The sequence below is a fragment of the Anolis sagrei genome, chromosome 1 (assembly GCF_037176765.1).
Source record: "Anolis sagrei isolate rAnoSag1 chromosome 1, rAnoSag1.mat, whole genome shotgun sequence".
NCBI classification, from domain to species: Eukaryota; Metazoa; Chordata; class Lepidosauria; order Squamata; family Dactyloidae; genus Anolis; species Anolis sagrei.
The window spans coordinates 264,079,266-264,092,237 of record NC_090021.1 but is presented as its reverse complement, the minus strand read 5'-3'; the positions used below and the strand labels follow the sequence as shown (position 1 = coordinate 264,092,237).

At 40.4% G+C, this 12,972-nt stretch overlaps 1 protein-coding gene across 2 annotated transcripts in view; it reads left to right on the top strand.

Annotated features, from left to right (window-relative positions):
* The window catches only part of NELL1 (neural EGFL like 1), a 604,942-nt gene that overhangs the window by 466,721 nt on the left and 125,249 nt on the right, over nucleotides 1–12,972 (top strand). For both annotated transcript variants that reach the window (XM_060765757.2, XM_060765749.2), the window contains exon 15: nucleotides 8,374–8,469. In XM_060765757.2, coding sequence (XP_060621740.1) covers nucleotides 8,374–8,469 — 96 coding nt within the window. The remainder of the gene's footprint in view (nucleotides 1–8,373; nucleotides 8,470–12,972) is intronic.

Genomic DNA, 12,972 nt, shown 5'->3' with positions numbered 1-12,972 from the left:
ATCTATCTATCTAGCTAATGGTTGTTGTTAGTTGCCTAAAAACAAACAAACTATGATGCCAACTGACATCAAATTTGGCCTCCAAACTTCTCATACCGCAAGGTATGACCAACAATTACAAAAAACCCAAAACCATGAAAATAGCTTCACCATTCTTAAAAAAAACCCAAAAAACCTTACCACGCATGTGCAAAACCTAGCCCCACTCCGGTGTCTGCAAAAGCAGCATCTTTAGCCAAATCAGTCCAGGTCCAGGAAGGGAGAAGTCCACATTCACGAGAAGCCAATCCGGGTCAATAACACGCAAACGATCAGGAGGTCCAAACTACAGGTCCTAAACCAATGCTGAACACGAAACAGGCAGCAACAAGTCTACAAGAATCTTTTCTAATACACAGCACCCAACACATGAACACTCATCAACACCTTGCCTTCTGCAAGGACACATCACCCCTAAATTCACTTTTATTTACAAATCATCATCAGAAGATGAACTGACCACCGCCCCATCATTATCTCCAGCTCTTCACGTGAATTCCCTTGTCCTTCCCTCCAATTCCTCCATCTCCTGTCAAGACTTAGGTCCCCCCAAGACTCAGTTGGATCCCCTGATTGCCAGTCTTCACCCCCAGAAAACCCCATAAATGTATCACTAGGTGTGTGCTCCTCACAAATAGCTTGCACTTCTCTTATCTTAGTCCAATCCATGGTGTCTCCTTCTTCTCCTTCACTCATTGACCCATCATCCCCAGAGAATCCCTCAAACGACTCCTCATCTGTAGGTGCTGTAAATATGTCCCAGATCCTCTTTCTCTGCTGCTCATAATCAGATTCCTGCTCCCGAGTAACCCTTTCCCCCCTTCTGACATCCATACTACTGTTTGTAACATTACTCACAGGCTCTACTACAACACTACACCTGTAGGGGCAAAGAAACCAAAAAACCAGGAGCCCCCTTTCCAATAGGGAGGGTGAGGAAGGACACGATGAAAGTTGAATCTTTTAAACTGCAAAAAAACTATTGATTGCGTGGCCATAGCAATAATGACAAACAAGCATACAGGAATGTAATCAAAGGGTTTGTCACAACGCACAATGGGACTGCAGGTTTTTTTTTATCATTTCCGGCAGTAAATCGAATACACATTTCTATTGGTTTCCAAAGACAAATAATTTCATTGGTCTAAGCTAGCTATACAGTTGCTTATTTATTTATCATGTCAGGGGCAGACCAAACAGTTGCATTCCATTTTTTAAAAAAACAAACAAAAGAAATACAAAGTTTGCAAGCTTGCTATTTGATTAAATGTCCTTCGACCAGTATCTGGCCACTTGGAGTGCCTCTGGTGTTGCTGCAAGAAGGTCCTCCATTGTGCATGTGGCAGGGCTCAGGTTGCATTGGAGCAGGTGGTCTGTAGTTTGCTCTTCTCCACACTTGCATATCGTGGATTCCATTTTGTAGCCCCATTTCTTAAGGTTGGCTCTGCATCTCGTGGTGCCAGAGTGCAGTCTGTTCAGCGCCTTGCAAGTCGCCCAGTTTTCTGTGTGCCCAGGAGGGAGTCTCTCATTTGGTATCAGCCATTGATTGAGGTTCTGGGTTTGAGCCTGCACTTTTGGACTCTTGCTTGCTGAGGTGTTCCAGCTAGTGTCTCTGTAGATCTTAGAAAACTATTTCTTGATTTAAGTTGTTGATTGAGGTTCTGGGTTTGAACCTGCACTTTTGGACTCTTGCTTGCTGAGGTGTTCCAGCTAGTGTCTCTGTAGATCTTAGAAAACTATTTCTTGATTTAAGTTGTTGACGTGCTGGCTGATATCCAAACGGGATGAGCTGGAGATGTCACTGCCTTGGTCCTTTCATTATTGGTTGCTATTTCCAGGCGGATGTCAGGTGGTGCAATACCAGTTAGACAGTGTAATTTCTCCAGTGGTGTAGGGCGCAGACACCCCGTGATAATGCGGCATGCTTCATTAAGAGCCACATCTACTGTTTTAGCGTGGTGAGATGTGTTCCACACTGGGCATGCATACTGAGCTGCAGAGTAGCATAGCTCAAGGGCAGATGTCTTCACTGTGTCTGGTTGTTATCCCCAGATTGTGCCAGTCAGCTTTCGTATGATATTGTTTCTAGCACCCACTTTTTGCTTGATATTCAGGCAGTGCTTCTTGTGGGTCAGAGAACGGTCCAGAGTAACTCCCAGGTATTTGAGTGTGCTGCAATGCTCCAGTGGGATTCCTTCCCAGGTAATCCTCAGAGCTCGGGATGCTTGTCTGTTCTTGAGGTGAAAAGCACATGTCTGTGTTTTAGATGGATTAGGGATCAGCTTGCTCATTGCTCATTGGTTGTTTATGATTCTGACTGACATTATAGCACATGTGGGATCCTAAAAATGGCACAACTATAGTCTATTGTTCTCTGATCATGACTGTATCTTATCTGTTTGTCTGTTGCAAACATGGCTCCAAAGCAACTGGGAAACTTGGGGGTTCTAACTAACTACCAGTTTTGTCCTGATGTACTGTTATCCTTGAATAATAACTTCTTCTCTGGAGCACTGATTTCTCAAACAATCAGCATTTTCTGTAAACAATATGGCATATAGGCATAGGGAACATGTCTGAAAATTCCCTTTTTAAAACCACGTCCCTTCTACACTGACCATAGAATACAGGTCTACATGACAGTGTAGCTCCAGTTAAAGAAATAAGTAACATATCACTTTGAAATGAAAGGTCTTACTTTGGTCAGTTGTATCTGTAGGAGATACCTAAATATGCCACAACATAAAGAATAGTGAGATTTACTACAGTCTCTTTAGAGGCAACTACTTTCTAGAATAGATGTAATCTGAGAGAGCACCAATGACAGTATGTTGAAGCACTGCAGGGCTTTGCTGTCTTGAACTATCAAAAAGATGGTTAGCTTGAGAAAAGAGCTTCTTTTTCTCATGCCTTATCTGAGACTTTTTGCTCGTCTAATTTATCTACAAAACCACCGTGGCGCCTGGTGTAATTTTAGTGAAAGATATATGGCTAGTTGGCCTGTCTGCTCCGACATCAGTTTCTGTCAGAATGATCACGTTGAGTATGCAGACGATGGCTGCTTTGCCATGGAGAGGCTTTAACTCTACCCGTTGCCATGCCAACCGTGGTCCACTCTTGCCTGCTCATGTGGGGCACAGAGAGGAGCATTACTGCCTAATGGTTGCTCTCCTTGCGAGATGTTTGCAACATGAAATAGCACCTGGAATGGCGTGAAAGGCCTTTCTGAGAGATTTTATCCAGGGTTAATCATTCCCTATGTCTCCATTTTGAATTCCCTGTCACATGCATCATATCCACACAAAGGCCGAAAAGGTGCCACAGGCTTGGCAGTGGTATTTGCTCTGCTCACCTGCAAGCAGTTATATCTTACGATTTAAGCCCTAAACCCACATCATTGTCCACTTCACTCTATGGAGAAATGATTGCTGGATACATTGTACAGCAAATCTGAAGCACCAATTCCATTTCATGTTATTTTAAGCTACCTTTAAAGCCATTTGCAGTTTCTCATTGTCATGATTCCATCTGTGATTTTTCAAGATGTTTTGTTGGCTTTGCTCTTAACTCTGATGCAGAAGGTACTCTTAAAATATTCATTGTAGTTTTCTCTTCTGGGTGCCTTGGGAAATGCAGCGCACAGGACTTGGTTAATATTTCTTAGGAGGATGAAGCACTCAGGGTGCCTCTATCAAAATCTTCCTGAAAGCACCAGGGGCATACGGGGGGAGGGGAGGGGGGAAGGGGGGCGCAGCGGAAATAATTCTGCATACAAATCCATAGCCTAAGCTCATCTCTCATTTACAATGCAAAAGGATCTGGTGGCACCTTGGAGACTAACCGACAGAAAGATTTTGGCAGCATAAGCTTTCACCAGGGTAAACTGATTAAGCCCTGAACTTAAGAAATACAAGGAGGATTCAGAGTTTGATCAAAACTTCCGAGCTTGGACAAAAGTTTGAGGTCTGGATGGCACAAGCAGATTCAACATGAACCTGTTTGGTGTTTAGCTGGGCATCATTGCCATTTTATTTTATTTATTTATCTACTATATTTGCATATCGCCCTTCTCAGCCCTTAGGCAACTCAGGGTGGTTTACAATGCCACCCTTTTTCTCTACACCAGAGCTTCTCAAACTGTGGTCCTCCAGCTGTTTTTGACATCATCTCCCACAATTCTGAGCTGACTGGGATTTCTGGGAGATGAAGTCCAAAGCACCTGGAGCAGTACAGTTTGAGAAACACTGCTCTACATTCATCAGCACAGAGTAAAGGGAATGGATCCAGCCCATTTCACCACCTCTGCTGGCACACCTGCATGCCCAGGATTCAGCTATGATGACAGCAAAGGGAAGGTAAAGGTCCAGCCAGGCCAAATTCGTTTTGCCCCAGTTCAGCTACATAGACTCTGCCCTGCCACCTCTACCTTGGGACACGCATGGAATGTGTGGATGCTCCAGACTGGCTCCACAATAATTAACTACCCTATATACTCCTGTATAAGTCCAGAAGTTTTAGTCAAAAAATCAATCCAGAAAACCTAGGTTGACTCATCCATGGGTCATTATGAGTACTGTACCTTATCTGTTGTCAAAAAAGGGGAGAACTATCCCCTTCTCTGAGTACAGTGGCAAAAGGTGAGAGCTTAGAACAGCATTTCTCAACCTGGGGTCGGTAGCCCTGGGGGGGGGGGGCATTGCACGGGGGTTTCAGAAGGGTTGCCAAAGACTATCAGAAAACATATTTTCTTTAGAGAAGGCTAAAGATCTCTCCGCCTGTCCTCTTCCTTTTTGAAACAGATGGCAAACCCTCCCATCAAAAGCCCTCTTCCGCTGTGATTGACTGGCCTCTGAGCCAAGAGGAGGGCTATTTCTAAGACTCCAAGCGGGGAGGGGAGAGTGTGCAAAGCTGAAGAGAGGCTTGCGCCAGCAAGTCCCTTCTAGGCATGAGGGTTCTGTGTGGGAAATTTGGCCCAATTCTATTGTTGGTGGGGTTTAGAATGCTATTTGATTGTAGGAGAACTATAAATCCCAGCAACTGCAAGTCCCAAATGTCAAGGTCTATTTTCCCCAAACTTCACCAGTGTTCTCATTTGGGCATATTGAGTATTCGTACCAAGTTTGGTCTAGATCTGACATTGTTTGAATCCACAGTGCTCTCTGGATATAAGTGAACTACAAGTCCGAAACCCAAGGCCAGTGCCCACCAAACACTTCCAGTATTTTCTGTTGGTCATGGGAGTTCTGTGTGCCAAGTTTGGTTCAATTCCATCATTGGTGGAATTCAGAATGCTCTTTGATTGTAGGTGAACTATAAATCCCAGCAACTACAACTCCCAAATGACAAAATCAATTCCCCTGCCCTAACCCACTAGTATTCAAATTTGTGTATATCAGATATTTGTGCCAAATTTGGTCCACTGAATGAAAATACATCCTGCATATCAGATATGTACATTACATATCCACGGTAGTCCACACTCTGGTTACATCCCGTATTGATTACTGCAACGCGCTCTACGTGGGGTTGCCCTTGAAGACTGCCCGGAAGCTTCAGATGGTCCAGTGCTCGGCAGCCAGGTTGCTAACGGGAGCGGCACTCAGGGAGCGTACCACTCCTCTGTTGAGCCAGCTCCACTGGCTGCCAATCTGCTACCGGGCACAATTCAAGGTGCTGGCTTTAGCCTATAAAGCCCTAAACGGTTCTGGCCCCACTTACCTCTCCGAACGCATCTCCACCTATGAACTGACTAGAACATTAAGATCGTCTGGGGAGGCCCTGCTCTGGGTCCCGCCTGCGTCACAGGCGCGCTTGGCGGGGACGAGAGACAGGGCCTTCTCAGTGGTGGCCCCTCGGCTATGGAATGCCTTACCGGTAGACATCAGACAGGCACCATCGTTGCTGGCATTTCGGAGAAAGGTCAAGACCTGGCTTTATGAACAAGCGTTTGGTTAAACAGTGCAACCGAACATAGGAAGACGGTAAATGGAACATAGGAATGGCACAAGGATTATGAGTTCGGATCTGATTCCATTGAGGCGCTATGTTTGTTTAATGTTGTTTGTTAATTGTTGTGGATCGGTGTTGTTGATCCTGTTGTTACATTTGTTGTGTTTTTAATTGCACTGACACTGTTACGATAATTTGTACCTTGTAAACCGCATTGAGTCACCTGTTTGGGCTGAAAAATGCGGTATAGAAATAAAGCAAATAAATAAATAAATAAATTCATAACAGTAGCAACATTATGGTTATGAAGTAGCAATGAAAATAATTCTATGCTTGGGGGTCACCACAACATGAGAAACTGTATTAAGGGGTTGTGGCATTAGGAAGGTTCAGAAACACTGCCTTAAAGCATCCTGAAACATCTCTACAGAATAATCCTCAGTTCAAAATCCATAATTTTCCCCAAACCTGACATTGACTTCTACATGTAGTCAACTTATATACATGATGATGACGATGTTTATTAATACCTTGCTTTTTCTCTCCACAAAAGAGACTCAAAGTGGATTATAAGACTGTATTTCCTCAGATACAGCTAATGAAGTGCCTAAGAACAGAACTTTATAGGCAGACTGTATGTGTGAATAACCATAGAAATGAAAACTGTTTTGGGTATGGTGATGTGGTGACAAGTTCAGTTTTAATTATGGTTCTTGAGGGACAAGGCCAGGAGGAAAGATCTTGCCTAAAGGCAGGGTGAGTAGAAAGACATATCATTTATTAAAGTCAGATCCATCTAAGAAGTTAATCTTTCAGTTTGCTCAATTGTGGTCCACAACATGTAGTTTCTTTGGGTATTTCTATCAATTCTCCCAACATTTTACTGGTAATATCAAATGGTAATCAAGGTAGCAAAAGCTATTTTAAACAATGCCATACAAGCTAGGAAATGCCACAGTAATTTGTCCCCCCCCCCCCTTAAAGTATTTTTTTCTTAAGAAGAAAACATATTAAGGAAAAAAAGCAATAGCAATACAAAAACCAAAAAAACCAAAACAAAACACAGAATTGTTCTTATACAGTACTAAAACGATGCAGTTAACTAGCCAGGTGCTACAACAATCTATAGCAGGGGTTGTCAACCTTTTTAAACAGAGGGCCAGGTCACAGTCCCTCAAACTGTTGGAGGGCTGGATTATAATTTGGAAAAAAAAACATGAATGATTTCGTATGCACACTGCACATATCTTATTTGTAGTGCAAAAAACATTTAAAAACAATACAATAATTAAAATTAAGAACAATTTTAACAAATATAAACTTATTAGTATTTCAGTGGAAAGTGTGGGTCTGCTTTTGGCTGATGAGATAGGATTCTTGTTATTTTGTGCTTTCAAGTAGTTTCAGACTTAGGTTGACCCTAAGCAAGGGCCGGGTAAATGACCTTGGAGGGCCACATCCGACCCCCGGGCCTTAGTTTGAGGACACCTGATCTATAGAAACTAAATCATAAACACACAAGCAAAGCACATATCTACATTGACACAATCACACAAACTACACTAATAAATCGACAATCATATAAGGAAACAATTCTGCAGAACTCACACTCACTATCTTATGGTTTTATCTCTTGTTATTCTACTCCCTTTAAATGTTATAAATGGTATTATATAACCACACTTCTGCATTTTCCAATTAATAAATCTTGCAATTGACATTTGCCTCCAAGCAGTTTACTTTTTCTGAGTCTACTGGGAAGGGTGAAATTCTGTCCGTTCTCTTCTCTATTGCTTTGAAACAACTGAATGAAGTCAGGGACTAAGGGAGTGGGGAGGTGAGATAAATTTTAAAAGCAGTTAAAAAGTGGAATGATAGAAGATGAATCAGGATTGTCCCTGCCAAAGCAAGACAGTTGGATGATATGTTCTACTAATTAATTGCTACACAGAAGATCAGGGATTACAATTGACTCTGCCTCTCAAGTCATTAAAATAAAACATAAAACTTACCACAAGTCTTTCAATGAGCTTGCTGCTGTTCATCCACAACCTCTGAAAGTTACTCATAGTATTTGCTTGAAAAAGTATCTTGGGGCTTACTGTGGCTGGGCTTAGTTCCAAAATGTACTGTACTGTGTGTATATTCTCTACATTCTGTCTTTGTCCATGCCAAATATTCATTAACATTTTTTACACTTTTTCGTTAGGCTTTCTGTTTCTTATTACAGTTCCTAACTGCCTATGAACAAATCATATTTGCTCTTTTTTAGTATGGAATTTGTTTATTTTTATTATTTCACAATTACAGAGAGATATTAAAGTTTTTATGCCATAATTCTGCATATGCATAAAATCAATGTTTTGCATTTGTTTTGTCTTTCAGCATTTTGTGAAGAAGGATGTCGTTATGGTGGGTCATGCATAGCCCCTAACAAGTGTGCCTGTCCTTCTGGATTCACAGGAAGTCATTGTGAGAAAGGTAACATTCCTAATGGCTATCCCTGATATATTTTGACATACAAATTGTTGCTATGTATTATCTGTACTATTTAAATGAATATATCCATTCCGTTTTTGTTATTTCACAACAAGCTGTTGCACAGTAAAACTGGGAAGGATCTCAATAACTAACAAAGTATAGTAATCTTTTAGGTTTGATTTCCAACAAAGACAATAATTGTTTCACATGGGTGGTTCCTATACTGCAAATATCCTTTATATGTACAATTCTGTATGCAAAGTATTCATTTGGAGAGGTGGGGATGCATAAATGCTTAAGTGGAGGCAGTTGGATGAGCACAGCCTTCGTGTATGCTTGATCAAAAACCGAAATTAGATGCAGCTGGATACACAGCATATGTACAAGCTTACAGAATTGTATGCAAATTCTACAAGGACTAGCACTGATCAAATACTAAATTCATCATGATACAGCAAGATTTTCTTACCTTTCCCCTATTCCTTATAGCTTATTTTGGAGCATCACCTAGTTCTGGAAAAAAAGTTTTTGGAGTGCTTAAGTGAGAACGGTCTTCTTTACCACATAAGCCTACCTAGAATCATAGAACCATTGAGTTGGAAAAGACGTTGTGGGCCATCCAGTCTAACCCCCCACCAAGAAGCAGAAAAATCACGTTCAAAGCTCTGAGATCCACAGAAGGGCCATAGGAGGGCCTTTCTCTGAATCCCACCACCTTCATAGGTAGAGTTAGTGGAAGTCCTTTTCAGTGGCTATCCTTAGACTTTGTAACTCTCCCCAAGAAGGTTAAAATTACCCCTTATAGCTGTCCTTCCAGCAGCAGGCAAAAACTGTTTTTATTTAGAAAAACTTTTAGAATTGAAGGCCTTTAACAACACGACAGTGAGCATTATATGGCCACCATTGTATATTTGCCCTGTATTTGTTTCTTTTATAAAAGCTGTGCTTAAATATTCTAGATCAAGGCTATCAAAGTGGTGCCTCCTAGATTGGTTTCAGTCCCAGAGCTTCAAAACAAGAAATAGCATTGTAGCTGAATCTGGTTGTTGACACACTGGAAAAAAGTAGTATCACCCTGACATCGGAAAGCCTGAGAAGCATTGTTCTTAACCATTTCTAAGTAACAACTGGAAAAATACATAGCAAACATCAACCATCATACCACCCGGTAATTTTGCAAATAGTAACAGAGCAGCAATCATAGGAGAATCATTGAGACAAATTAGATTTTTCTAAAAAGATTTTAATTAGGATTACACAACAGCATCTTATTCATAAAACAACAGCTTACACAAACTAATTGAATTAAGTACAACAATATTTTTTTCTGTAATAGCAATATCTTCAGTAGATAAATTGTAAAGTATCAGTTATCAGGGAAACCTTAATTAAGTAACATGGCAAATATTCATAACAAGCAAGCACTGCCCCAAAGCAGTCCTGCTGCCCCAAAAAATTGTATCTTAATGAACCTACTCCTATAACCAATATCCAAAGCAAATGCAAACACTGCAGAATGATCCTAAAGTCAGAAGGAGATGGTATAAGAAATTAGCTACATGAACTAAAGCCTGAAAAATATGTAGCTCAAACCCATGTATCATCAACAGGAAGACCATGGTAGTATTCCTCAAAATGCCTGAAGAAAAATCTTTTGTGTCCCCACATATATACAGAGACAAATAAGCAAAATTATACATAAACATATGTCATAAAATTAGAAGTCAATTACAGTCAGTAATCTGAATATATTAAATACAAATTGTTGAACACTTGTATTTGTAGCATTAAAGTTGGTAAACAGAAGAAGTATTTATGTTTTTTTTATTATGTGAGGATTTCTGCACTGATGTTTGGCTTAGACAGCTGGAAAGAACTAGACTTTAATACAGATTTTAATATTGCCTACTAATGAAAATAGGGTTGAAATACATCTGTCTTCTTCTCTACTGTTGCCCAACGAATTTTCACATCATTTCTGCTTCAGTGCTACACATCTATCTAGCTAGCTACCTAGTTATCTATCTAATATATTTATTATAAATGGATTGCTGATGGTTTTTGTGTACACCTAATAAAAACAAATGAAATTGGGAAAGAGGAATATAGAATCTGACTTGCAAAACTGGTAAGCAACAATAATTCCTGACTTTTGTTTGTTGGTAATCAGTTTTGCAGAGCAGATCCTATATTCCTATTTTTTCTCCTTCAGTGTGGTCAAAAAAGAGGAAGGCTCAGTTACCACTGGTCTTTTAAAAGGTACAGGTTGAGTATTTCTTATCGGGAATTCTGAAATCCAAAATGCTCCAAATTCAGCCACATGGGCGACTGAGATACTGACACATCATTTTCTGATGGTTAACATAAATGAATTAAAATATTATGTATAAAATTATCATTATCATCATCATCATATGCTATCACCCATGGCCGAGCATGATTGCCTTCCAAGTATAGGGCCTTAGCAGTGGATCCATAGGTGACTGTAGAGACCTATTTTTTCACAGTGAGAACATCTATTTCCAGATGGAAGGTGGTCTTGACAAGGGTTGGCTTGACACACCTTCCTCTTGACATGTTTCTCCCTTTCATACTCCATTTGTGCCTCTTTGAATTCCACAGCACTGTTGGTAACAGCTGACCTCCAGTTAGAATGCTCGAAGGCAAGCACTTCCCAGTTCTCAGTGTCTATGCCACAGTTTTTAAGGTTAGCTTTAAGGCCATCTTTAAATCTTTTTTCCTGTCCACCAACATTCCATTTTCCGCATTCTGTCAGCTTTTTGAAGAAGCAAAGACCACCAGCACTGAAGTAATGATCCTCTGCCAACAACTTTGCTGGGCTGGCCACATTTTCCAAATGCCCAATCACTGTTTCCCAAAGCAGTTACTATAGTCTTGAGTGTTACGCACTACTTGGGCAGAATACTATTGGGTTATAATGATAACAGCCTTTTTGCAGTGACATGTGACTGCAGAGCAACAGTAGTTTATATCATTGATTCAGAATAAGGATGGACCCTTGAAAGCCCAGAGAGCTCACTTTCAATTTAATTATGAACACACATTGGGCCTTTGTGGCATTTCCTCAGAAGACAATTCATGTTAATCAGGTTTCAATTGTACTGCTGTCAATCTGAAGCAATTCTCTAGAATGATTCCAAGGGACAAATAGGAATTTCAGTTTACTCATCTTCCTAAAAACATTATTTTGTCTTTTGTCATTTCTGTTGTCCAGATGACTGTCTTTGGTTTGGGTGATCAAAGAACGCTGGACAAAATTAAGCATACTTTTCTTTCAACTATGATTTGTTTCCCTAGTACAGCACAGGTGAAATCTGTTGGCTTTGTGTAAAGTTAAGAATAGATGACAAACACATGCTAACGTATTCTCGGTAACCAGCTGTGGTATAATTATTGGAAAAATAGTAAATGGTGTTCAGCACTACAGTAAATCATGGCTAAATTGTATATAATCATCCATTGTTCTCCAGAATGCATCATGAGTGGATGTATAGCTGTAGTGAGACTATTACATTTCAATGACATCTGTTCACTGCACTGCACTTAAAGATGTCCTGTTCATTGACATAGGGCAATCCTTTTTGCATTATTTCCAAGAATGGAAGACTTTCTATTGGCTCAGTTTGTAATGACCTAAATCTGTTGTAGCACCCAGAAGAGGGTAAGATAAGCTTCTGGCAGTTAAAAATGATCATCAAAAGCAAGGGCCTTTATTTTCGAACATGAATGATGTATAATTCATCAGGTAACCTAACAGAAATAATGATATTAGACTCAATTCAAATATAGTGGTCGTTGAATACTCAGGATTTATGTTGGTAGCCTGTGTGGGATACAAAGTGAAGATGATAGTAGAGGTTTAAGTCAATTGTGCAAATGCATAATGCAGCATGCTGTTAAAAAGAATTTACTACCAGTGGTGGCATTTGCAATTTAGACCTGAATTAATGGAACATTGCATCTCAGCTGTGGGTCTGTGTTTCTACACAGCAGTTGAGAAAAGCTCGCATTTTAAAAACATCTACTATCTTCTGTTAGTTTTTACAAAGCTACACATAGGTTTTTCATGCAGATACATCTTTTCTATGTTAACAGGCTGTTGTACAGCTCCATACAAAAAGCAGCTAACAGTAGACATGAACCTATGTTTTCATATCTATATAGTATATATGGTTGTTTAGTAGAGCATGGACATGCTTTGAAGGAAAACACATACTGTTGCCAGTTTCTCATACATTTAATCAAACCTATATCCAATGGCTGTTTTCCTATTCTCCTGGGGCTTCATCTGCTTTGTGGAGGGCTCCTTCTATTTTAGAGCTCTTAGACATAGCCAAAATCCATGCGGAAATGGGTTAAAATTACTTGCTTCTGCATGGGCTCTACTCCTCACCCCCAACCCAAACCCCATACTTTCCCTGCTGCAGTGGGGTAGGGGGTGGCTACATGTCACCCCGAGTCAAATCGGGTCTCCTATTAAAG